A 27,694-nucleotide genomic window follows, 5' to 3' on the forward strand; every position below is an offset into this window, starting at 1 on the left:
GGATGTTTGGTTCAAAAAAAAAAGAAAAACAGCTGATTATTTGGGTGTAAACATATGACATTCGTTGAGTTTTTTTTATCCGGAAGATGAAGGTATTGGGCACGTTCAAACACCTATCGGATAGGCTATCTGGGATACCCGTATCTGGAATATCTTTTTGAACAAAGAGATATCCAGATAGCTTGCCCAAGCAGCTACTAAAAAAATATGTAAATATTGAGAAAAGGAAATTTTTTCTTTTGAGCAAATTACATTTTTTTTATTGTTGAAAAGTACTTGCACAATCGCTTTGACTTTATTTCTTGCAATTTTTTTTTATTTTGAAGCTGAATAATAGCCCGAAAAGCAATCAAAATAAAAAAAAGCCAAATGTATATCAGCTGATCACTCGGATACCTGAGGTATACCAGAAATTCTGGGATACCTTCAGATTATTTTTTGACAGAAAATGGTTCGTTTCCTTGCTAATTTTTAACATTGTTTACAACAACAAAAAGCTATCCGATAGCTTTATGTTAGCTCTTTGAACGTGCCCATTCAGTGATTTATTGGTTGCGTTCAAATTTGTACCATCGAGTACTATGTAAAAGTCGAAATAATAGAAATACAAATACAAAAATTAAAGAACAAACATCAGAAAATATGTTTTAAATAAAAAAATTAAATATCGTTCAAGATTTCGTTGTGCTAATTTTGTATGGAATATTTCTTTTCTATACCTCAATTATTTTCTAGAATGCATATGTTCTGTAAAGTCTAGTTCGCAGAGCTGAAGCAAACGAAGAGTTTTCAAGTCTCCAAACTCAACAGCGAACATGTTTACAAAAAGATACCATAGACTCTATTATATCAACGTCAAAACAATAGAAATACAAATAAATAAATTCAAGAAAAAACATCATAAAATAATTTTTAAAACAAAAACAACAAAAAATTAAATTTCGTGTAAGATTTCGTTGTGCTATTTTTGTATGGAAAATTTCGTTTCGCTTCAGCTGCGTAATAAGCTTTAAGCCTTAACTACATCAAAAGTGAAAATTTTCAAACACATTTTTATATAGTTTTTCGGGCTAGAAAATTCAAACAAATGATGCAGAAAGCTTATTTTTTGGTCTAAAAAACAAATTGTATACCTACTCTTTTTCACAAAACAATTTCGCTAAGCAGAAAAAAAATATTTTCACTTTTGTACTTTTTCAAAAAGTGGTGTATGTAGTTAAGCCTTTACGAGAAAATTGGCGATGTGGTTCAACATAGATTCTTTTTAACATATATGGACCTTGATACAGTGCTAAAACCTCAACTTTAGCACTGATTTCAGAAGTTAACGGCCATATATTATTCACTCTGGATTTAGTTTGGATCTAAGTGCCTGAACTAACTTTGCTAAGGGCCAGTTGTACAAACGTGGTTCAGCCTCGGATCAGGAATTTAACCCACCGATTTCGGCGGATTATCTGAGGGTCAACTTCGGTTCAAGCATGGATGTGGCTATTTTTACATATGTGGACCTTGCATCAGTGCTAAACCGGAACCTTACCACCGATTTCAGAAGATAAAAGTTGCTAAACCACCGATTAAATATTTGTACAACTGGCCCTAACTAGATTGGAATGTTTTAAATCGAAATTGTATTTATTTTAGAATTGCAAACACATTTTTGAACCACCACTTGCTATAATGAGGCTAATAAAACAATATAGATTTGTGTTTCTTGTCGGAAAATGGTCAATAATAATTGTTAACAAAAATAGTTGTTGTGTTGTTTATTTAAAACAATTAAGAATTATCAAAACATGTGCTCAAAACATTGTCAAAACATGTGCTCGTAAGTGCCTGGCTACACAGTGATTTTTCAATCGATTGAAAAATCATATGCGGTGGGCTACACATTTGTGCCCAATCACGTTCCCACTTTTACATTTTCTAGGAACAAACGTCAAAAAGAGGAATAATTTAGCAATGGAACTGTACTACCCTCAGAAAATTCAATTCCCTTCGTGAGCATCTTCCCCCTTCACTCCTCATCCCTCTTGCCTACAAACTCACTGCTTTGGCGATTGACAAATCACCGTGTAGCCAGGCACTTACGAGCACATGTTTTGACAATGTTTTGAGCACATGTTTTGATAATTCTTAATTGTTTTAAATAAACAACACAACAACTATTTTTGTTAACAATTATTGACCATTTTCCGACAAGAAACACAAAGAAAATTTGTTATTTTTCAATTTATAATTTTTTCATATATAAAAATTAAAGGCCGGCATGACAGATTGGGGTCCATTTTTGACAAATAAATTTTGACAACGTTCGGAAGATATTACCTTATTTATGTTTACTGTGCAACTGGCCCTAAATAAACTTAATTTTCTAATTCAATTATTTTCTAGAATTCTCGTTCTATAAAAATCCGAAGCACGAACAAATAAAATTAAACCCTATTGCAAGCAGCTTTATTTTTTTTTCGCTAAGATAAGAGCTAAAATTTATCTCATTTAGCTAGCCCTAACCGTTGATTTTTTTTATCCAAAAATATTGTGTATCCAGCATTAAGAAAAGCGATGCAAACAAACCCTTAAAAAGTTGCTCATATTTTTATCTCAGACACCAACCCTTGTCACAATTTCAGTTTATCCAACACTACAAAAAAAAAATAAAACATAATGACATTTCTATAATCTGAAAAGTGTAAAAAAAAACTATTTTCCTTTTTCTCCCATTTTAATATAAAAAAAAAGTTTTTTCTAATATTTATTTCTTTTTCTGTTTAATAATTTACACAATTTATTTCATTTTTTCTTCTACCAAATTCAATAGAAAATTTAATAAAATCCAAAATTATACTTAACTAAATGGCAAAAATGCCACAAATATCAAAATTATCAAAACCCTTTCACAAATGATCAAGAAAGACCAAAAAAAGCAAAATAAGAAAACCATATAAAATTCCTCCAGTAGTCACAGCCGCAGTGAAAGAGAACAAAAATAAAAGAATAGAAAAAAAAAAAACAAATTGTTTATTATTTGCAAAATTGCAAGACAAAATTAATTTTATATGTAACATAAATTGTGTCTAGCTTTGAGAAATAATTGAACAAAATTTTTATAATTTCTTATTCGAGATCGATAAGTCATAAGAAAAAAATAAAAGAAAAAAAATATTCCCCGTGTCTCTCTGTCTAATTGGGTGAATAAAAAACGTAAGTAAACAATTTGAAACAAAAAATTAAGGAAAATACATTTTTTTTCTTACGTTTCTAAAAGTATTTCATGTCTGTTTTTATTTTAAACAATAAAATGAAATTTTTCATTCTACTTAACTTTACTTTCTTGTTTACTTTTGTTTATATAAGACAATTAAAAATTAAAAAAGAAAAATGATAAGAACACTTTAGAATGTGTGTTGTATATTGTAGATACACATAAAAGTTAGTAAAGTGTTTTAGGTAAATTCGTTAGAGATGTTATAGCAAGCTAATGAATTGTTAAATAATATTTTGTATCAAATTGACATTTAAGTCATGCAATAATTTATTATTGTTTGTTCCATTTCTTTGGAGTTGTACAAATGTACACCTGTTGCACTTGTTGCTAAGCTGCGCAGCTGATTGATTTTAAAATTTGTTGCTGAATTATGAATGTGATATGAATGTACTACCTTCATGGAGGCGCTACTTATGGCGTTTTCGATTGGCAGTCCGGAAGCGTCCGGAATCATTCTGAAAAAATTTTATTCACACAAAACTGTCAGTTTTGTACGAATAAAACGCTTTCAGAATGATTCCGGACGCTTCCGGACTGCCAATCGAAAACGCCATTAGGCTTTGATATAATAAAAATAGAAAAGTCGTGTAGTTTTTTTTTTTATCTCGTATGTCATTAAATATACCCTCACCTTTCTCTCTCATCTGTTCCTAAAAGTTGTAAAAATGTTTTGAATTTCTCCAGATTTACCAACTTACACCAACATCGTAGTCTAAGAGCCCACCAGGGTTAAAACCTTGCTCCGATCGGAGCAAATTTGCTCCACTTTTGAGGGAAAAAAATAATCTACTCCAACGCTCCGATTTTTCAGGATTTACTCCACTTTTTCCACACAGAAAAATTGTTTCCTGAACTAACTTTGCTAACTAGATTGGAATGTTTTAAATCGAAATTGTATTTATTTTAGAATTGCAAACACATTTTTGAACCACCACTTGCTATAATGAGGTTAATAAAACAATATAGATTGGTCCAATGTGAATTTATCACAAAATAGTTCTTTTTTATGAATTGAATTGACTTTAATTTAAAACTTAATCTTATAACTTTAAACGAGCTAAAATTGTTTATATATATGTATATATATATATAAATATATATAAAATTGGGATCTCGGAAACGGCTCTAACGATTTCGATGAAATTTTCAGGGTTTGTTCATCTAAGCGAGTAAAAAATTTTGGAAGTATTTTTGGAAAAATCCGCCCACTGCCACGCCCACTTTTTTAACATATAAGTTTTTTCAGAAACGGCTCTAACGATTTCGATGAAATTTTCAGGGTTTGTTTATCTTAGCGAGTCAAAAGTTTTGCAAGTTTTTTTTTGGAAAAATCCGCCCACTGCCACGCCCACTTTTTTAACATATAAGTTTTTTCAGTAACGGCTCTAACGATTTCGATGAAATTTTCAGGGTTTGTTTATCTTAGCGAGTCAAAAGTTTTGGAAGTTTTTTTTGGAAAATCCGCCCACTGCCACGCCCACTTTTTTAACATACATATAAGTTTTTTCAGAAACGGCTCTAACGATTTCGATGAAATTTTCAGGGTTTGTTTATCTTAGCGAGTCAAAAGTTTTGGAAGTTTTTTTTGGAAAAATCCGCCCACTGCCACGCCCACTTTTTTAACATATAAGTTTTTTCAGAAACGGCTCTAACGATTTCGATGAAATTTTCAGGGTTTGTTTATCTTAGCGAGTCAAAAGTTTTGGAAGTTTTTTTTGGAAAAATCCGCCCACTGCCACGCCCACTTTTTTAACATATAAGTTTTTTCAGAAACGGCTCTAACGATTTCGATGAAATTTTCAGGGTTTGTTTATCTTAGCGAGTCAAAAGTTTTGGAAGTTTTTTTGGAAAAATCCGCCCACTGCCACGCCCACTTTTTTAACATATAAGTTTTTTCGGGAACGGCTCTAACGATTTCGATGAAATTTTCAGGGTTTGTTTATCTAAGTGAGTAAAAAGTTTGGAAGTATTTTTGGAAAAATCCGCCCACTGCCACGCCCACTTTTTTAACATGGAATTTTTTTTTGGTAACCACTTTAAGGATTTCGATGAAATTTTCGGAGTTTGTTTATCTAAGTGAGTAAAAAGTTTGGAAGTATTTTTGGAAAAATCCGCCCACCTCCACGCCCACTTTTTTAACATGGAATTTTTTTTGGTAACAACTTTAAGGATTTCGATGAAATTTTAAGGGTTTGGTCCCCTAGCCGAATAAAATGTTTTGGAAGTACTTTTAGAAACATCCGCTCACAGCTACGCTTATTTTTCTCACATATTAGTTTTTTGGTAATTGCTTTAAAGATTTCGATAAAATTTTGAGGGTTTTTTCCTCTAGGCAAATACAACATTTTGAAAGTATTTTCTCTTACATTAGTTTTTTTTCGCGGAGACAGATTCAACGATTTCAATAAAATTTTGAAGGATGGTTCCATATTTTACGCATTGTTCTTTTTCTTTTTGTTACAATAACTAAACAAAAATTTTTCGATCATGACTTTTTTGATCATGTATTGAAACTTTTAAGTAATTTGTTAATTAGGTATCACACATTACCTTTGTCTTACGTTTTTCTTTTGATTAAATGCAACTATTGTTAACGTATAAAAATAAAATAACTCACAACAAGCCGACAAGGCTAAACTTGAAAAAAAGATTAACTTTATGTACACTATCTAAAACTTTCTGACCCGTAAATTAAAATTTGAACAAAAAGGGATCTCATTGCTGTAGGCATTTTCGATAATGCAGATTCCTGTAACCCTTCTATCCATTACTGATCGTCGTATGTGTATTCAAACGTAAATAAACTGGATTATAAAGTGGGAATGTGGTGTTTTGTAACCCGCGAAAAAACTGGTCATTGCAAACTCAAACCCACTCCAAAAAATTGCTGTTTACATTTGACTTTTTTCACTGAAAGTTATGACATTTAAAGATACCGAGCAAAGCTCGGTCACCCAGGTACTTAAACTAAAAGGTAAAGATTTTTTTTTTTTGTTTCAAATCTACTCCGAAAATTTTACATTTGCTCCACTTTTTTTCAAATTTGCTCCAAAATTTCATGACCGAGGTTTGAACCCTGGAGCCCACAGCAAATTTTGGGAGTGGAGGTATAACCAAAATGTGAGTATGCAGTTTTTAGCCTTATGCGTTCTAATAACGAATTCAAAAGTCTGGCAGCTTTAAATGGCGGCCTTATATTTTTTTCAGGGGTTTGAAAAATGTGAGTTTTCCAATTCATATTGGTAGGCCAAATTCAAACTATTTCATATTCTTTATACAGCAATTGATGCTCTGTCATTTCCCCTAAACCTGAAGACATCAATCTTGGCGATGCGATTAATAGAACTCAAGATATAAGCTTTTTAAGCGGCTTTGTTTTGGAGACTTTTCTGTTTAATGTTTTGTTTGTTAATTAATTCCTCCTTTTGTGACCTTTTTTAGTAAAATAAATAGGCTGTTTGGGGTCGTCTTATAAATTATAATTCCAAACAGCCTAAACAAGTAATTATTAATACAGCTAAAAATTTTATTAAAAGAGTTTTAGATATCAGTGACATTGTCTTTCGTCATAAGAACATTAAAATCATCATGGATACTTTACTTTCAAATTCATTTCCTTTGAATATAATAAGAACATTATTGAACCAACATTTTAATTCGTTGGTTCAAACAAATTTAGGAACAAATGTTACACAATTTTCGTACAAAAGTGTTTTATATATTCCAAATCTTTCCAATAGAATGTTGAATGCTCCTATAATGAATAAAGACAACGTTCGCTTAGCATTTAAAACGGCAAATACTTTAAGAACTTCATTGTTCTCGAATTTAAAAGGTGAATTTTCCAAAAATGAAAAATCGAATATTGTATATAAAATAAAATGCTTAGGTGATGGAACAAACTATTGTCCTTCAGTCTATGTAGGCACTTCTATGCAGAAACTTAAGAATCGAATAGCTGGTCATAGATCAGATATAAATAGCGGACAGTCCCAAAAAACAGCGTTAGCTTTACATTGTTTAGATGAAGGACATAGACCTGATTTCAATAATGTAGACATTTTACAAACAGAAAAACACTATAGTAAGAGAATGTTGCTAGAAATGTTGCATATTTTAGATACAGATAATACTGTTAACAGGAGATCGGATTGTGAGGGACTTAGCAATATTTATAGTCAGTTTGTCCAAAGAAGTATTTTAGATTAAATCTTATCTTTTTTTGACTAGAATTTTTAGGTAAGATTTGTTTTTGTTTTTATAAAAATTTGAATTTCTTATCAAATAGAAATTTATTAAACTTCATTATTTTGAAATTTTGATAAAACGAAAGTCTTTTTCAAGACTTCAATTGTTGAAATTTTGAAATATTAAAATTTAAAAACAAAAACAAGCAACTTTCCAAGAAGTTAGAAACCTAAAAGGTTAAAATATATTTAATATATTTCACTAATATTGTAAGTATAGGTAAATTAATTATACGTCTTTTTTAATATGTTTAAGTCATGTTTCTTTATTAGAGTCCTGAAGAAGGGTATAAGCATACCCGAAACGTCGACTAGTACTAACAAAGTATATCGAAGAAAGACCTATAGCCCACGGAAAAAGTAAAATTTGTTTTGTTTGTTATTTTGAATTCAAAACTCTCCAAGAAGAGAGCTGCTATGGTTAGTTAAAAAAGCTTATATCTTGATTACTATTTGTCGTATCACCGAGATTGAAGTATTGAGGCTTAGGGGAAATGACATAGCATCATTCCTTATTATCAGAACGTGAATTGTTGCATACTTATCCTACTCACATTAGTTGGAAAACTCGCGTTTTTAAACCCCAAAAAAACCATATAAAGCCGCGATTTAAAGCTGCCAGACTTTCGAATTCGTTATTAGAACGCATAAGGCTATAAAATTGCATACTCATATTTTGGTTATACCTCCACTCCCAAAATTTGCTGTGGGCTCTTGGTTTATCGCCAGTATTTAGTAAAATTAAGAAATTTGCTTGTTGATGTTTTCTAAAACTTAAGATAATAATGCCTAGTTACTGGATTATTACAAAAAGTTAGTCAAATATCATACCTTTAATTTTTTTTGTATCGAAAAAGGGACTGAAATTCACTTTTTTTTTTTTTTTGCAAAAAAATTTTTTTTTATATATGGTCATAATTTTGAAAAAAAGATATAAAAAATGTTAATGCAGAAAGTGTTTTGTTTTTTTTGCTTAAAAGAAGTAGCATACATTATAGTATCATAAAAAGTTATTTTCTCAGCTCTCCGACTTTTTTTGATGGTCATAGGCAGTGCATATTACTTACATGTAGCATGAGATTAACACATTAGTTTTGCTATTTAATATTTTGGAAAATAACTTTTTGCTATTCATATTTCTTAGTTGTGATGTTTTTGACCCGATAATACCGAAAAAACATTTTTTAATATTGATTTTCATAGCTTGGGTTCGAAAGGGTTAAAACCAAAGGATGGAATACAATTTTCACTGATGGATCTCTAAATCTAGATTTACCGGCTGAATACAATGGTGTAGCTGTGGCTGAAGCTTGTAGTACTGTTACTGTCAAAATTTTACTTAGGTTAACAACAACAAAAGTTGGCGGCAGCTGAGCAAAAAGTTGAGAATTCTTCAACTTGCGCTACAAGCTACAGCCACAGCTACACCATTGTATTCAGGGCGTTAACACTGCTTTTTAAATCACTCTCGAAAATGGACCACCACTAAAAAGTGGCATCCTGCCTACCTTTTCCTCTATTTTCACTGCGGAAGCGGTTGCCATATATGAAGCCATTAAACTATCATACAGACAAAACAAAACAATTATTATATGCTCTGATAGCCTCTCGGTACTTAATTCTGTCACCAACCTCAATCACCGATCTAACATCATAAATAACATAAGGGATTTGTTGATAAAACATAAAACTTCAGTTAAGCCACATTGGGATCCAAGGCAACGAACTCGCTGACCTCGAAGCCAACCTAGCAGTGAAATCTCCAGTCTATCTTTTCAACTCTTATTCCAAACTTGACTTAAAAAGACACATCGACAGTTTGATTTTAAAGAAACGTCTTGAAATTTGACATGACCACCCTTTCCAGTGGTTGTTTTCATTGTTCAACCTGTTGATGATTTTTCGATCACGTTTGATCACTTTCGATCATTCGAGTAAAGTCTAGTGTTTATGAGCAGTTGAACTGTTTACGTGTAATTTTGTTCGTGGGTATTGAAGACCGAGTATCTCTGTTTATGAATAGAATGATTTATGAGTATAGAGAGAAAACGATCGAGCACGAAAGATCATTTTAAAAAATTGAAATTGTTGGAACAGGTTCCAACATACTCATTGAGATCTCTGGTCCCGAACCATATTGCGATATTGGATATAACATGATAAAAAAAAAGGATACAGAATGATGAGAAGGCCAATAGAAAACAAATATTTGGAATGACACTACTGAGTTCATGCAGGCAAAACTATCACTTGGGATGACAAGGTGACATGGTGTTATGGCGACATGTAACAAGATTTTTATAACAAAATAATAATGAGTAAATAAACTGAAAAAAAATCTTCAAAAGTATTAGTTTTTGGAGGTTACAGGGCAAAACTTTTGCTAATATGTAATTTATAACTTATAATTTATTTCATGTTGAACAGACAACATTTACTAATATTAAATAAAATAGTTATTTGTTTTTCTTAGCGGTATAAATTGCTTCCTTAACCTACATAAACAATTACATACCAATAAAACACGGCTAGTCGAACACACCAGTAAACTAGACAGTATTACTGTCAGGATTTTTTAATCCTTAAAAGACAGATATTAAAAGAGAAAAACTACATAATTTCCTTAAAAGAAAAACGAATATGACCAAGAAAGAAACTATTTAAATGCTAATTTTAAAATATTCATGTTTATGTAGCAGTGTGTTTTTACACTATAAAAAATGGAAGATATACCCATTAGGGTGGGTCAAAAAAATCGAAAATTTTTTTTTTGATTTGATACTCCGAAAAATCGATTGCTAGACCCCTCTAGAATATACACACCAAATATGAGCTCTTTATATTAATGGGAAGGTCCTCCGCTTTGCAATTTTCCATTTTTACATCAAGCTTCTACTAAAAAAAAATAATTTTTTTATTAATTGACTTTTTAGCAAATTTCTTTTCATATTCTTGTAGGAAATTGAACGCTCTACAAAAAAGGCCTTATACACTTTTTTCGTTTATCTAACCGTTGAATAGATATTTGAGATCCAAAAATCGAGAAAATCTTTAAAAATTCGTTTTTTGTTCTTAATTTTGTAACAAATTGAAAAATTATAATGATCAAACGCGCAAGACATATTCTTGTTGAAAATTGATTGCTCCACAAAAAAGGTCTTATTAACTTTTTTCATTAATCTAACCATTCTAAAAATATTCGAGGTCAAAGTTTAAAAAAAATATAAAAACGTTTTATATTTTTAAAAAATTTCTAATTCACTGAAACTTCATTATTTTCAAATTAGCAAGATATATTCTTGTAGGGGCTTAAACGTTCTACAAAACATTCCTTGGAATGAAATTGATTGCTTTAACCGTTTAGAAGATATTCGTATCCAATTCGCAATGCATACGGGTCATAAGAAAACTATTGAAATCAGTGAGCATTGGTTTTTATACGAATATCTTCTAAACGGTTAAAGCAATCAATTTGATTCCAAGGAATTTTTTGTAGAACGTTTAAGCCCCTACAAGAATATATCTTGCTAATTTGAAAATAATGAAGTTTCAGTGAATTAGAAATTTTTTAAAAATATAAAACGTTTTTATATTTTTTTTAAACTTTGACCTCGAATATATTTAGAATGGTTAGATTAATGAAAAAAGTTAATAAGACCTTTTTTGTGCAGCAATCAATTTTCAACAAGAATATGTCTTGCGCGTTTGATCATTATAATTTTTCAATTTGTTACAAAATTAAGAACAAAAAACGAATTTTTAAAGATTTTCTCGATTTTTGGATCTCAAATATCTATTCAACGGTTAGATAAACGAAAAAAGTGTATAAGGCCTTTTTTGTAGAGCGTTCAATTTCCTACAAGAATATGAAAAGAAATTTGCTAAAAAGTCAATTAATAAAAAAATTATTTTTTTTTAGTAGAAGCTTGATGTAAAAATGGAAAATTGCAAAGCGGAGGACCTTCCCATTAATATAAAGAGCTCATATTTGGTGTGTATATTCTAGAGGGGTCTAGCAATCGATTTTTCGGAGTACCAAATCAAAAAAAAAATTTTCGATTTTTTTGACCCACCCTAATACCCATACCATTTCTTTGTTATTTTCTTATATCCGCTGTGTTTTCCTTTCCAACAACAATAATATGAGTTATAAAGAATATCCTTATCCGTAAATATCTTTGGCTGAAAGAAAATTTTTTCTTTCATTTTGTATAGAAATCAACAATACTCTAGTGTCTAGTCAATACTAGATACAATACTCTAGGTTTATTGTCTATTCACATATGTCTAACCCTTCTACATTTTTTTTTTTTTTGTATTTGAATAGATTCATCACAATGGCCGATGGAATGGGTGGTAATTTCAATATAAAACAAGAAATCGATACAACAACAAATTGTTGCAGTCCCACAACATCAATTCTAAATTGTTCAAACTCAATTTCATACAGCAGTTCGGCCAGCAATCAGCTACAAACTTCGCCATCTGTCTCACCAGAACGTCAATTGTGCAGTTCAACTACTTCCTTATCGGGTGATCTACTCTGCGGAAATGGCAGTGATAATAAAGCTGGCATACGCGAAGAAATCCGTCGACTATGCTTGGTTTGTGGAGACGTTGCTTCAGGCTTCCACTATGGAGTGGCCAGCTGTGAGGCGTGTAAAGCATTTTTCAAACGTACCATTCAGGGCAACATTGAGTACACTTGTCCAGCCAACAATGAATGCGAAATTAATAAACGCCGCAGGAAAGCCTGCCAAGCATGTCGTTTCCAGAAATGCCTCCTTATGGGAATGCTCAAAGAAGGCGTTCGACTTGACCGAGTACGAGGCGGTCGACAAAAGTACCGCCGAAATCCCGTATCAAATTCCTATCAGACAATGCAGATGCTTTATCAGTCGACAACTTCATCTCTAGAAGATATCAAAATACTAGAAGTACTCAATACCTATGAACCAGAAGCGCTATGTGTAAATCAACAAGACGAAGTCAAATGTAGTAGCAGTTTTTCATCGAAATTCAGTGGTGATTCGCATGATATGTTAGCTGTATTGAGTGATTTGTACGACAAAGAACTGGTTGGAGTTATTGGCTGGGCCAAACAAATTCCCGGCTTTACGGAACTGCCACTTAACGATCAAATGAAATTGCTTCAGATATCGTGGGCTGAAATTCTTACACTGCAATTAGCATATCGTTCGATACCATTTAATGGTAAATTGAATTTTGCCTCGGACGTTTGCATGGATGAACGGGCAGCCAAAGAATGTGGAGCCACAGAACTGTACTATCATTGTGTCCAAATTGTGCAGCGAATGGAGAGACTATCGCCGCGCAAAGAAGAATACTACCTCTTGAAGGCTCTAATTCTATCAAATTGTGATGTCCTGTTGGATGATTCCAGCTCCTTGAGAAACTTCCGCGAGTCTATACTAAATTCATTGAATGACTGTGTGTATTTGCTTCGACATACGACAGCAGTCTCACATCAACAGCAATTGCTGCTTCTTCTGCCGTCCCTTAGACAAGCCGACAATATTATTCGAAGATTTTGGCGTTCAGTTTGCCATGAAGGCAATGTGACCATGAAAAGACTGTTTGTCGAGATGTTGGAGAGATAAAAACAAAATTGACCATAGAAATATTTTTTATCGATCAGAAGCAATCCGAAGAACAGCTATAATGTATATAGAATCCTATATAATTATTATATTATACATATATACAGGTAGTCGAAATATGAATGTAGAATAAACAGAATATAGCATTAAAAGTGTAAAGGTAGAACTAAATGAGAAGAATAATAAATAAATAACAAATTGCAATAAAGGTGTAGTAGTAATGTCTAAAAAATAACATATTTTAACTTACAACTAAATGTGCTATCTAAATATATTATTATATAGTAAAACAAAAATAAACAAAAAACATATTATTTTGTGTCATAATTTATATGACGGCAGTTTTAAGTGTAAGAATTTTTAATATAGTAGGTACTCGAATGAGAAACCAATCTCACAATTGGATTGCGTCGCAAAAAGATCTCTACAGCTGAATTTATATAAATGAACAATTTATTATTATTGATTTTCATAATGAACGTATTAACACGAACTAACGGTTGAGCCTAACAAAGTGAAATAAAAAAAAAATGCAATACATACATTTATGTTATTATTTGTGAAAAAGTGTTAACAAACTAAAATGCTGAGTCAAAAAAATATTAGAAAGGAGAAAAAGTGAAAGCACCAATGAAAACTTTGTATTTAAACAAACAAAAATATATATAAAATAATGTATAAAATATATATAGAAATATATATTAATATTTAAGTTTATTTTTCTTGTAAAACAAAAGTAATCAAATAAATTTGTTTCATTTTTTGTTGAAAATGTCATCTTGGTTTTGGTTTTGTAAAAGATAGATTTTTATTAAATCCGATATAAGAAACAATTATTTGTTTACCTAAAGTACAAGACTTGACTCAGCCCCACATATGAAGATGCATATCGTCGGCTTAGAGTGTTAGGGCCATTTGCTGAAACGAAACTTAAATAATTTAAGTTAAACATAAGCTCGTATTCTCTACTTTTTTCTCTGCGTAAACTGTTACATAAGAATTAATTTAAAAATTAAATGCTTAAGTTTTGATTCAGCAAACGGCTGAGTTTAAGCTCATTTTTTTTACGGCCCTATGTGAAGCGCATATCGAATAGGAAAAGTCGCGAATGAAAATGTAGAGAAAAGAGGCAACAAAGGAACCTTACGGGGCATCAGAATGAACCTGAACAAATTGTTTACTGGTTGAACAGAATGAAAATTCGCTTGTAGCAAAGAAAAACGTCGTGGTACAAGATGTCAAATAAATTCGCTCAAAATGTAGAAAAGATGAACAGAATTATGTGGCGTACAAAAATGTCAATTGCCTTGAAAAAAAATAATTTTAACTGAGTAACCACATTAGAAACGTCAAAAGTCATTCCGCTTGTAGCTTGAAGTAAAAGTCGACTCGACTTGTACCACAGCGAATTTCCTTGCCACAGCCACAGCTACGTATTCTGGCACCAATATACTAATTTCATACTTTTTAACTTTGACAGCGACACAAGACACAAGCCACAGACACACATTCTGGTCTACCAGTTAGTTTCAAATGTTTTGTCCGATACTGTAGGTTCCTGCCGTATAACAAAAATTTAAAAATCTTACTTTACTTCAAGCTAAAGATAGAGCTTGCTGGCGAAGCTTGTTGGTTGAAGCCCAAGTCCACAGCGGATTGTAGCCGCCTTACGGCGCTGGTCACCCTAAGTAAGTAAGTAAGTAACTTTACTTCAAGAACGATTTTGATTGAAAATTTTTCGTAAATAAAGCCGTAGTTATAAAGTTAAATAGATATTTTTTAAACCATTATTAACGTTATGTTACCTAATAACTCGTATATGATTCAACCAATTTCAACGAAAATTTTACTATGTATGTACCTGTAAAGTTAAAAATGAGTAAAATTTCCGAAAAAACATTTTTTTTTTTTGTAAAATAAGTTTTTTGAAAACTAATTAGTTATTTATTATTTTGTACATGAAAAGCCTTTCTAAGCAACTTTTACCATAAAAGCAAGTATGTGCGACCCAGTCGTGCGTTTTATTCTAAATTCAATAGCTAAGTATTTTATAGTTTTTGAGAAAATCAAATATTTCAATGCAAAAATTTTGTTTTTATATGAAAAAAAGTATATATTGTATATTAATCATTTTTGTTTAAAATTTCATGCAGAACAGAAAATCAGAACAAGTGTTACTATTTTCTGTAATTCACTAAAACGAATTTTTTAGCTAAACGGTATTGACTGTGTATCTCTGTACGAATTGAACTAATTTAAACTTTTAAACATTTTGTTCACTTTCTACAATGTTTTTTTTTTCTTATTGTCAATAAGGGCCAATTTTTCAATAGTCAGTTAAACAGTCAGTTAGTACTTATTCCCAAGGATAGAGAAAAAATCAATTTTTCAACAAGCAGATATAGCTTATTCCTAAGAATAAAACTATCTGCTTCTTTCAGAGACGAATAAAAATTATTCTAATGGCGTTTTCGATTGGCAGTCCGGAAGCGTCCGGAATCATTCTGAAAGCGTTTTATTCGTACAAAACTGACAGTTTTGTGTGAATAAAATTTTTTCAGAATGATTCCGAACGCTTCCGGACTGCCAATCGAAAACGCCATAAGGAATAATCTCAACAAAAATATTGTGTCAGTTGTCAAAGCTGTTTTGAAAGAATTTTGAAAAAAATACAGTGGAAAACAAAAACAATCATGAATAAAAATGACGTTTAATTTTAAATATTTTTGAATTTGACAATTTTTTTTTGTTATTCTGTAGAATAATGTCGAATTCCTTTCAATTGAAAAATCGAATTTTCGGCGATCTCGAAGCGAATTTTTTCTGAAAATCATGTTCCATAGAAAAAAAAATCGCCTCAAACGAAGCAGAATTCGAATTTTTTTTAATCCCTCTTTTTTGAGAGATTTACACGGATTTGCACACACACTTGGAACATTTGACATTTCTCAAACGTCAAGCTGAAAGTTTTCTTCGTATTGTTTGTTTATTTGAGAACACCAACTTCAAATAAAGAGTAAATTTTAATTGAATATCGTATTTTTATTGCGGAAAAATATGAAATAAATAAAAAAAAAACAATGTGCGATCAAAATATATTTTTTTCTGGCATAGTTCTTGTGAAAAAGTCAGATTACTGTGACTTTTCTTCTCGTAATTGTCTTCAGAAAATTTTTTCTCTGTAAAACCACAGCATACGGCCAAAATAATAACCTTCTACTTCATCTTCACTCAGATCTTAATAATAACTGCAATTTCCCTTTGATTCTGATTAAAATAAATCTATATTACCGAAGAAAATAAATAAAACTATTGATCAAAGGAATCTCTGGTTTTATTTTGCGGAAATTGTTTTGGTTTCAGCTTGACGTTCGTGTAAAAATTGTTGTCAAATGACACACAATACAATCGCAAAAAGAATTCGGTCTGTTTTCATGTTCCTTTTTAACACCAAAAATTCGATTTTTTTGAGGCGATTCAAAAAATTGAAAGGAATTCGACATAAATTATTCTTGATTGAAAAATTCAATGTTTTTATCTGATTGTTTATGAGCCTAATAACTTTATTCGTCGAACAGTTAACTGACTGTTTATTAGAAGATTGAAAAATTGGCTCTAAGTCAAACTAGTTATTTCGAGTTTAGTCTTAACTAGTTTAATAAAAACCATACGAAACAATTTATTTTCACTCTTGCTCTCAATTGCGTTGCCTCTTAAGGATGGAGGTAATTGAACAGGAACAAAGAAAGTAAATATAGTACAAGATTCTAATTTTTTCTGTGGAATTCATAGCATAAAAGGAACTTATGAAAAACGAAATGCTTCCAAATTCGTACTCCTGCAGAGTAATTATTGTGAGTTTTGTTAAATAATGAAATCTTTTCGTATCGAAAATTTGTTACGAATTCCGAAAAGAGCTACCATGAAATCCATCTTAATAGAATATCTAAAAAAAAAACTGTTAACGGATTCTAGTTTGTTTTCGGGAAGCGTAGCTTATCTACGATACGCATACAATTTCATAAAGGGTCGATTTCTACTAAAATGAACTTCCTTACAGTTTCATTTAATGCGGCATACTTGTGCCGTTCTGATTGTTAGGCCATTATGAACATTTCTCTTATTGGGAATTCTCGGACATTTTTGTTTGAAATTTAAATTTTCAAACTACCTTTACATTTCCAAATTAAAAAGCAAGTCAACAATCCCTTTGTTCCCATTAAAAAATTAACATTAAAACATCTTCAATTTTTTTTTATAACAAAGGCCAATTTATTTTTTATTACAAAAAAGAAAAAAAAAACACATTTCAAAAAATAAAAATTAATTCAACATAAATAGTATTTACAGACTAGACATTAGGTGTGTTTTTTATTACCACCGGTCTTAACTGGACAAAAAAAACGCCTCGGGGCTTAACCTGAAATCTTGGCAGCACTGTATATTGAATGTTCCGAAAACAGCAGACACAACAAAAATTTAGAGTTGTCATATTTTTCGCTTTCGTCATTTTCTTGTATTTTTCATTTATGTTTTACGAAGAGATACAAAAATGTATGCTAGCAAAACTATTTTAATACATTTTGTCCTTCCAAACATGAGTTTTCACGTTTTTAAACAAATTCTAAACAATTTATGAAAAAATTAGTTTGGTAGCACAGATTTAAAACTCTTCAAAAAGTTAAGCCCAGAGAAATCTCCGGGCTTAACAACTAAGCCCAAGGGGCTAAGGTGTTGTTGTATTTAACATGTAAATTGCTTAGCCCAGACTGCGTTTTTTTTGTCTAGTTAAGACCGGTTGTAATAAAAAACACACCTATTTATTTAAAAAAAATATAGCAACTACATTAATTAGTATCAATCTTCTTTAGTATGATAACGATTCATCTCAGACTCAAAATAACGATTGCTGTTTTCTTGGAAACGATCAGATCGCTCCAATTCCTTACGGAAATAATCTATAGTCCTATGTAATCCTTCTTTCAATGGAATTTTAGGTTCCCATTTAAGATATTTTCTAGCTCGTGTTATATCAGGCTTACGCCGTTGTGGATCATCTTCCACAGCTGATGTCTGACCAATTTCACTTTTCCCGCCAACCAATTCTTTTATAATAACAGCAAACTCCTCAATTGTATGCTCAACTGGATTCCCAATATTAACCGGTTGGGTGTAGTTTGATGCCATTAGGGCTATTAAACCATCCACCAAATCCGAAACATACTGGAATGATCTAGTCTGTTTCCCATTTCCATAGACAGTAATTGTTTCGTTTTTAAGAGCTTGTATAATAAAGTTGGACACAACTCGTCCATCACTCATATGCATACGGGGACCATAAGTGTTGAATATTCTTGCCACCCTAACATTAACTTTCTCTTGCTTTGCATACGCATAGCTCAGAGTCTCCGAAACTCGTTTACCCTCATCGTAACAAGCCCGTGGTCCAATTGGATTAACATGTCCCCAATAGGTCTCCGGTTGGGGATGAACAGTTGGATCCCCATAGACCTCCGAAGTGCTGGCAATCAGAACCTTTGCCGTCACTCGCTTTGCCAATCCCAAGACATTAATTGTACCCATAGTATTTGTCTTAATGGTCTTCACGGGATTGTACATATAGTGTGGCGGACTGGCTGGACTAGCCAAATGATAGATCTCATCAACTTCAATAAAAAGTGGATTCACAATGTCGTGATGGATCATTTCGAAATTCTCATGACCCAACCAGTGTTCGACATTGCGTTTACGTCCCGTAAAGAAGTTATCCACAACAATAACTTCATGTCCCTCAATCATCAAAGTATCCACTAAATGGGAACCAACAAAACCAGCCCCACCTGTAATAAGTATTCTTTTCCTAGTTTTATAATTCAAATACTTGACATTGGGATACTTTTGAGGGATACTTGCTTCTAAAATTTTGACTTTCTCTTCCAACTTGGCCAATTTATTTTTAGTGTATTTCAATTCTTGGCGTTGTTGTTCGAGAAGATCAAAATTAATTATCCCGCCATTGAGGACGGAGTTGTCATTATTCTTATCATTATCATCGGAAGATGCTTTCTGTGGAATTGGGACAGAAAACACCTTTTTACCTTCGTTTATCTCGGTGGGTTGGCTTTGTTGCGTGGCAAGAGCTTTAAATATATAAAAAATTACAAATAGTATAATTAAAAGTGCTGCAATTTGTTTCATTCTTTTCCGAGTTAGCGTCATCTCATAACAGCTTTTGCTGCTGCTGGTTTTTGATGTAGCATGAGATGATGGAACAACTACTGCAGTCGTAGTAGGTGTTTTTCTTTGTTTCAATTGATTGGATTGTTCGGTAAAATTCGATTGATTACTTTCTTCGTTGTTAATCGTAATGATTGGTTAGTTTTTTTTTTATTTGAATGATGTTATGCCCGTTAGGGGTTATGTGTGCGCGATTGAAATTGATAAATATAGTAATTTTGGAAGTTATGTATTTTTTCTATTTTACTGATAAAAATAAAAACCTTTGCAAGTGTTTTTTTTAATTCAACATTTCTTCGTTGCCCGGTGATATGATAACCGTGTATACGACACTTGTGTGTTTTGGAAAAAGCAGCTGATATGTGTGGGGGTTTTTGTGTGACATTTGACAGTGAGTGCGTTCTAATTTTGAGCTATGTTGAAATCGTATGATTGATGAAAATCGCCTAATGTAAATTCTGAAATAATTGATGGCAATGCTCAAGGTTTATTCTTAAAATATTGATAAATTTGATTATACGGTGAGAAATATTTAAAATTGTGTTAAATTAATTTTCTCAGGACAGTGAAAAACAATTTGTTTTGACAAAATTTCAGAAAAAATATGTAATTCTGTAAGTCAGCTATTACATGAAGCCTCAAGAGGCTTGACTCTTTTTTCGAATTTTCTTTTGATAATCATTCTGTGAGGCGCGTACTATTACACGATGCCTCTTGAGTCAAGGACTCAAATTTGACATTTCTCTTTTGATTTAAAATTTGTTGTTGTTGTATTGCACCAAGAAAAAAAGTCAACCTCGACTTCATTAAAGAACGCCTTCTTTCAATTGAGTATGTTAAAGGGGCGTTCACATGAACCTTTCTGTTCGCTTGTCAAGTGCATGTTCGCCAGTGTAAATACAAAATTAATAGGGATATTCACGATTCGATGCAAATGGTCTTGTATCGTTGTAACAGTGCAAAAGGCTTAAAGCCTAGTGCGCAGATCGGGAAAGAACAAATTTTATCGCTACAATTTTATGTCGTTTTCTATTGACGAATCTCAGAATGAGATTTGTGAATCTGACAGCTGAAAGGGGTGGTGAAGAGGGGAAATAGTGGAAAAATCTCAGATTTCATGATCTATTTACGTCTTGAGATTCAAAAAAATGACAAAAAAATGAATCTGAGAATCAGAAATCTGAATCTGGATTTCTATCAAGATTCACGCATGCAAACACACGCACTTTCACACACACTCCTCTTTTTGACATTTGTTGTTTTATTTTATTTTATACGCTCAGATTTCGTACACAATTACAAAACTAGATTTCATATTCTATTTGCAGTGGAAAATCTGAGAATTTTACACAAAAATCTCAAAAGTCAATAGAAAACGACATTAATCTCTACAAAACATTTTTTAATCCAGAAAAATATTAGGGGTATTCACGATTCGATGCAAATGGTCTTGTATCGTTGTAAAAGTGCAAAAGTGAAACATTTTCTTAAAATAAAACAACCAAATATACAGACTAAAATTTTTTTACACTTTTACACTTTTGCTATACCCCAACCCTATTGCAAAAATAAAATACAATGGTGAAAAATTTGTCTATTGTAGTTGTAGTAGTAGAAAACAAAATTTTGCATTTTTACACCTTTTTGTTACACCGGATCGTGAATACCCCTATTGAAGTTGGAGAAATTACCTAGGGTAAGCTGCCCAATCATTGGCACCTTAAGCTAATGTTGCATCAACTTTAGTTTGCATTTTTTCCGTATAGCATAAAACTATTATTTATACTTTTTTTTGTAACTATCAATTATTATTAGGTTATTTAAAATTATAAGGATAAGATTAAATCGTTTAGGCGGTAGAAGCAATTTTCTTACAAATCGGCTTCAAATGTAAAAAAAATTTATTACAACACAACGGCAACACATTCATTCTATTTGCAGTGGAAAATCTGAGATTTTTACGCAAAAATCTCAAGAGCAAATAGAAAACGCCATAAGGTTTTACAAAGCCAGTAGTTTATGCTGGTAGTAAAAAACGTTTGAGCAGAATAATTTTTAACTCTCTCGTGAGCGCTCTTTTCTACACAATTTTTGTAATTGGGGGGAACAGACTCGGTACCAAAAATAACCAAATATAACTAAATTCGGCAGTGTCAGGCTGAGTGTGGAACGGATTAAATAACTCTTGTACACTTAAATTTTTAGAATCTGTTCAAGTTTGGCAAAAATAGGGCTTTTTAAAGGAACTTCACCAAAAAAACGTGAACAGAGCAAAAAATATAATAAATTCCCCATAAGGTTTACGGGTTCTACTTTCGATTAGATTTTCAGCCCTTTTCTCCCCAACAATCACAACTTGTGACAGTTGCGACTGTGATGGAGAATCGGGGTATTAGTACCCTTAAATTTCGTATATGGCGGTGATGGGACAAAGAGTTTTTTTCAAAAAGAAAAATTAGAAAAAATTAAGGCTAAACTACACTGGCCACTTTTTACAAAAGTAAACAATTTTTCAAACATTTCAAGTTGAACCAATTAAAATCAAATTAACATTTATATAATTATTTTTATTTTTTTTTGTAATAACTAACAACTATTTTTAAATTTTACAATTAATTAAAAAAAAAATGAAAAGTAATTTTGAACTTTTTGTAATTTTTTTAACATTTCAGTTTATCAAAAATTAAAATAATTGCCACTGAATTTTCATAAATTAATAAAGGAACAACTTGTGTCTTGCTCATTTATTCTACAAAAAAAACTAAATTTTCTTAAACTTAAAAGAACATTAATGCTTTTCCAAAGCTTTGCTTAAAAGCTCATTCATATTATTTAACAGAGTTCGTGGATCTTCAGCGAGACCAGCTGCAACCATTGCATTCACAAACAACTGTCTTGTTAATAGTTCACCTAGTTCAGGATCACTTGTTTTAAGCTTGTGCAGTTTTTTGATTATGGTATGTCTAAACAAAAATAAACAACATTTTAATAAACAAAAGTATTTTCAAAGGTTACAAAAACTAACCTTGGATTAATCTCGAATTGAGGTTGTAGTAGTGCATATCGATTCGCTTCGGGCATTTGATGACTCTGTGTTCTAATAAAATGTCTAGCTGCACCCATTTCGTCAACCGTTATAACACAAGGATGCGAATCTAAACGATTTGTTATTTTAACATCTGAAACTTTTCCAGATAGTTTTTCCTTAATCCATGGTACTATTTCATCAATTTCAGATTTTCTTAAACTTCCTTCTCCCAGATCACTAACATCTGCGTTATCCTGACGCATTTCCTTTTCAGCTGAGGTTACATTTTTTCCATTAAACATACCAAGCTGCATAAGAACGATTTCATCGTGTGGCTCATAACAAAACAATACTTCCACATCTTTTTTCTTAAGCGCCTCGTAGTAAGGAGATGATTCGGCAAGGACACGACTTGGAGCACATAGGTAATAAATAACTTTTTGTTCTAAGCCAACACGACTACAATATTCACTTAGTGAAATTTTTGTATCGGGAGACTTTGAAGATTCATAACGAAGAAGTTTGGCAATTTCTTCTCTTTCTGTTTGGTCTTGGGTTGTGACAATACCCTCTTTCAAAAATAGACCGTATTCTTTGTAGAAAGCTTCATAATCGGCAGGTTGTTTAACGGCACGATCTTGTAGATAACGCAATACCCGACTTGTAAGTACTGTGCTGAGTTTTCTGTAAATTTTATTTAATAAATGAAAAAAGTTATAAAAGAAGAAGTGATAGCACTTACTTTATTAAACCACTATTTTGAAGTAACTCTCGACTTAAATTCAAAGGAATGTCCTCAGAATCAACGACTCCCTTGACGAATCTGAGCCATTTAGGAAGTAGATTCGCAGTTTTAGATTGAATTAAAATTTTCCTTGTGTAAAGAGCAACACCAATATCGGCATCGCGAGACATTTCAAACAATCCTGGTTTTCCTTCTGGGAAATAGAGAAGAGCGCGTATGCTGAGAGGTACGTCCGTCTTAAAAATTAAAGAATTCAATTAAAATATTATTTATTTATGAGGCCTCTTCAGTTAGATGTTGTTGTACCCTTTTAATTTAATTCAAATAGTTATCCCTCAATTTAAATGCTCACCTTATAATGCAAAACAAATCGTGGTGCATCAAATGTATTCCCGATGAATCTATAAAATTCTGTATGTTGTTCTAAAGTTACATCTTTAGGTTCCATTAACCATACTGGTTGAATAACATTCGCTTGTTTTCCATTCAAATAAATCGAACTACCAACGAAATTGCTATACTTCTTAATAACTGCCCGAATTCTATCCTCATCAGCATATTCTCTACATTCTGGTTTCAAATGGATAACAATTTTGGTTCCATAAGCAACATTCTCAGCTTCTTGAATTTCATATGATCCAGATCCATCACTTGACCATCTAAGTCCAGGCGAGCCTACTTTGGAAGATTTTGTATAGACATCTACACGATCAGCTACCATAAAAGCTGAATAAAATCCTACACCAAATTGACCGATAATATTTGAAGAATTTTGAACAGCAGCTCCTTTTTCTTTGATTTGTTCCAAGAAATGTTTCGATCCAGAACGAGCAATTGTTCCAAGATTGTTGATAAGCTCTTCCTCAGTCATTCCAATACCAGTGTCCTGCAAGAAACAAAAATGATTATAAATAATTGCCTTTTTCTTGTTGTGCCTTTGGGTCAGAGCCGTAGCCAGCCCTACTTATGAGAATTTCCGAACTTCATAAAAGCTCTGGTTTCAAAAATGCCCTACTTATAAATATGGCGCATCTCCAAAATGCTTTGAAAATTCTCAGCCTAAAATTGCCCTTCCTTCAAAAATATCACTTGTTTTGTGGAATGATGTTCTTCATAGTCAATTTAAATTTAACTCGTCGTTTACTAAAAACTATTAACTAAAAACTCTAGCTCCTATTTTTATTTAAGTTGAATTATAAAGTGCAATGCGCAGGCGGCAATACAGCTACCAGAGATGTATATTATAATAATTTTTGACACCATTTTAACTTCATTCAATAAAATTTTACTGATAACTTACTCCCTTTAGCAGACAGAGGTCTCTCAATCGGATATATGTATTTTCCCAACTCAGACCTTTATTTCAAATTTTATTTCATTTTATCCCGCAGCACAAGTTTTTTACTCTGCTCAATTGAATTAATTTGTAGCTATATCAATATAAAAGTAATTTTTTTTTTTCAAAAATGGTATGAAATGCTTTTTTTTATAAAAATTTAACTTTTTTAAAAACTTTTATTTTTCTTTGGTTTTTTAAAATTTTAACGGTGTTAATTTGATTTTGCTCATGAACAGTGATAAGAAAAAATTTATTCACAACTTCAAAAATGCCGTGTTTTATTTCATCTCAAAGGATCCATTAGAACAGGAAATCTATTTGATGAATAAAGCTGTAAATTTGCATTTTTATTTCAGGTTTATATTAGGCTTACAAAATTGAGCCTCATTTTAATCTTTTCATCCATAGTTATAGAATAGCCGTAAATGATTTGAAAAACAGTAAAATGGCCTATTTTATTGGCTTTTCTAAATTGATCTCAAATGAGAAATCAGAGAAAAAAAAATGTCAGCTAAAATTTGGCGCGATCTGCGAACTTAAATTCAAAAGTATAGTTTTTGGTTTGATGACAGATATACAATGAACATAGCTATTGCAGTCTAAAACAAATCGTTGTAGAGTCAAACCAAAAGAAAATTGAAGCTTAATAAAGTTTTTATAAAAAACTTTATGAACTCTTATGAAGGGAAATAAAAACAAAAAAAAAATTGAAATATTTGGTTTTAGTTATTTTTAATGGTTTTGCAACTACGCCATTTGAAAAGAAACATTTACGGCCATATTATTCACTAGTTTAAAAAATACATCTGGATGTAAAATTGTTAACTATCAAAAATAAATTCAAATCGAAAATATTTATCCCGATTTTAACTATGAAAATAGTTTAAAAAAACAGTTAAAAATGACTATTTTTTTCTCTGTGTGATAGTGAATATTATGGATTTGGATTTATTTTTGACATTTCTTTACATCCAGATGTATATTTTAAACTATTAAATAATATGGTCGTTAGTACTGAAACCGTAAACAAAAAGAATGTTTCACAGAGATACAACTTATCGTTCATATTTTTTCACTACTCGTATGAACTATTTTTCTACTTTTAAATGGCTGTATTCCTTTGGGCTCAGCAAAGTACTTTTTAGTACTTCTGAATCCATTCAAAGACATTATTTCTATAGAAGGAATTGAGTTGAATACAACCAGAAGTACTTAGCAGTAGATACTTAAGGCCAAAAGAACACAGCTAATATAATCTATTTGGAAAAACAATCAACAATTTAAACCTGAATACATTAATGTTGACTGCCATCAAATACACCGAACAATGTTATTATCAGGAATCAGGATTATCACCTTTTTTTAATACGAACCCTGAAAATGCAAGTCGATTATATCTTGAGAGTTATGAAGATGAACAATAAAAGGCTGATACGAACAAAAACAAGTGTGTATGTTGATTGGATAGATTTGGCAAGAGAATGTGGAATGCAACTAAACCTAGATTGTATTAACTAGGATGATTTAAAAGCTTCTCTATACCAGCTCATTTTCGCAGTGGACATAAAACAGCGAGAGATATACTTGAATGACGCAACAAGATCTCTATACAGGCAGCGCTACGGCCAACCAAATCACAACAATCAATCTAAATGAAAGGGAAGATGTTGTTCACTTTATTGGAAGATGTTCAATGCTTAAGGAAATAAGGAGGAATACTTTTGGTAACGATACATTAATACATTATAATCTTGCTTAACAATATGGATGTTAAAAGACAAGCTCTTCTCATTAGAAATAAAATAATAAATGAAAGTTTTTTAATAGTATTTTTTTCATGTTTTGTCAACTAGGCAGACGGCAGTAAAGCCATGGTTTTTTTTTTTTTTTTTTTGTAAACATTGTAACCAAATTTAATCAACGTTAACAAATAATAAAAACCAATCTAATCTACATTAAAGTTTTGCACTTAACTTTACCTGAAACACCCGTTTCCCTACCTTAAATTCAACTCTGGCTACTGGCCTGCTTTGGGTTCCAGTTTCTTACAAGTTTAAGAGTACTTTAAAGCCATCCACAAAACCCAATGAAAAGGATCTACGAATAAATACATACTTGAATTATTAGTTGCATTCCTTGCTTATCGGTGCCAATGTGTATTTCCAGAGCACGATCTTGATTCTCGTAGTTCTTTTCATTTTCACCAGCAGTGTGAATGGTGTATCTAAATTTTTCCAGAGCATCACTTGCATTTGATATCAACTCTCGAACGAAGACTTCATTTTCCGAATACAACGAACGAGCAACAATATCGAGCAACATTCTAGTTTCAGCTTGGAATTCATGCTTATTGCTGCTTCCAACTGGTTTTTCTGTCTCACGAATAATTGTATGGATTTTTTCATCTGAACTTTGAGAGCTTAAGTTGCGTGCAAAGTTGAATCCTAAATTTTGTTATTTAAAATGATATTACAATTTGTGTAACCTTATCAAAAGGAATCACAACTCACTTGAATCCCTGTATAAAGAAATCGAAGGTGCATGTTGGAATGATTTGTGGATGTAACATGCGGAACGAGAACCATGATTTCTTATGTAATTCGTTCGAATTGCACATGTTAAAATACGATTTGCTAGAGACATTTTGCCTTATGGAAATTATTTATTTCACACTGCACAGACACAGTTCAAAGGCTAGAAACTAGAATTATTTTTTATAACCAAAATGAGAAAAAGAATTTTTTTCTTATCTACCGCAGCGGCCTAAAGAAATGTCAAAAGTGTTAAGTGTGGAAACTGGAAGCACTGGAATGTGATGGTGGAACTTAATGAGTGCATTCAGTGCGTGATAGTTTTCACATTAAACAGGTCAATCTTATGCCGACTTTTCACGAGTCAATTTTATAATAAATTTTAAGTGAATTTTACTTTCATAAACTAAAGACAAAAAAAAAAAAAATAAAAGCAGTATTTTTGAATTAAAGCGATTAAAATTTTATTACGATATGTCGGTCGACTAGGATTTTTCTATTGGGCTTTTAAGCAATTTGTCTTTGTCTTTTTCCTTTCTATCATAACTGTATATTAAAGAAGTACAAGAAAAAACCAACCAATCAAATCAAATCAATTCTGATGAAAACAAAAGCATACATGCATAATACACGCCACTTTTCCTCAAAATTGAAATGTCAAACGTTTTTTTTTTTTTG

General features: G+C 31.7%; 3 protein-coding genes across 3 annotated transcripts; 1 reads left to right on the plus strand and 2 right to left on the minus strand.

The window, feature by feature from the left end:
- The first annotated feature begins 2,704 nt into the window (after positions 1 to 2,704).
- On the plus strand, positions 2,705 to 14,572 carry LOC129912583 (steroid hormone receptor ERR2). Its single transcript, XM_055990894.1, has 2 exons — positions 2,705 to 3,204; positions 11,843 to 14,572. The coding sequence occupies exon 2, from the start codon at positions 11,853 to 11,855 to the stop codon at positions 13,134 to 13,136; it is 1,284 nt and encodes a 427-aa protein (XP_055846869.1). The 5' UTR covers positions 2,705 to 3,204; positions 11,843 to 11,852; the 3' UTR covers positions 13,137 to 14,572.
- A 3,388-nt stretch (positions 14,573 to 17,960) lies between these two features.
- LOC129912581 (UDP-glucuronic acid decarboxylase 1) lies at positions 17,961 to 19,735 on the minus strand. Its single transcript, XM_055990891.1, has one exon. It carries the CDS (start codon positions 19,353 to 19,355, stop codon positions 17,994 to 17,996), a length of 1,362 nt encoding a protein of 453 aa, XP_055846866.1. The 5' UTR covers positions 19,356 to 19,735; the 3' UTR covers positions 17,961 to 17,993.
- Positions 19,736 to 22,102: 2,367 nt separating this feature from the next.
- On the minus strand, positions 22,103 to 27,263 carry LOC129912575 (heat shock protein 75 kDa, mitochondrial). The gene is made up of 6 exons (XM_055990884.1): positions 26,996 to 27,263; positions 26,601 to 26,929; positions 23,499 to 24,032; positions 23,144 to 23,382; positions 22,399 to 23,085; positions 22,103 to 22,336 (listed from the first exon to the last, which is right to left on the minus strand). The coding sequence occupies exons 1-6, from the start codon at positions 27,126 to 27,128 to the stop codon at positions 22,162 to 22,164; spliced, it is 2,097 nt and encodes a 698-aa protein (XP_055846859.1). The 5' UTR covers positions 27,129 to 27,263; the 3' UTR covers positions 22,103 to 22,161.
- Between the last annotated feature and the right edge of the window lie 431 nt (positions 27,264 to 27,694).

Source organism: Episyrphus balteatus, chromosome 2 (assembly GCF_945859705.1).
Source record: "Episyrphus balteatus chromosome 2, idEpiBalt1.1, whole genome shotgun sequence".
In the NCBI taxonomy this organism is placed as follows: domain Eukaryota; kingdom Metazoa; phylum Arthropoda; class Insecta; order Diptera; family Syrphidae; genus Episyrphus; species Episyrphus balteatus.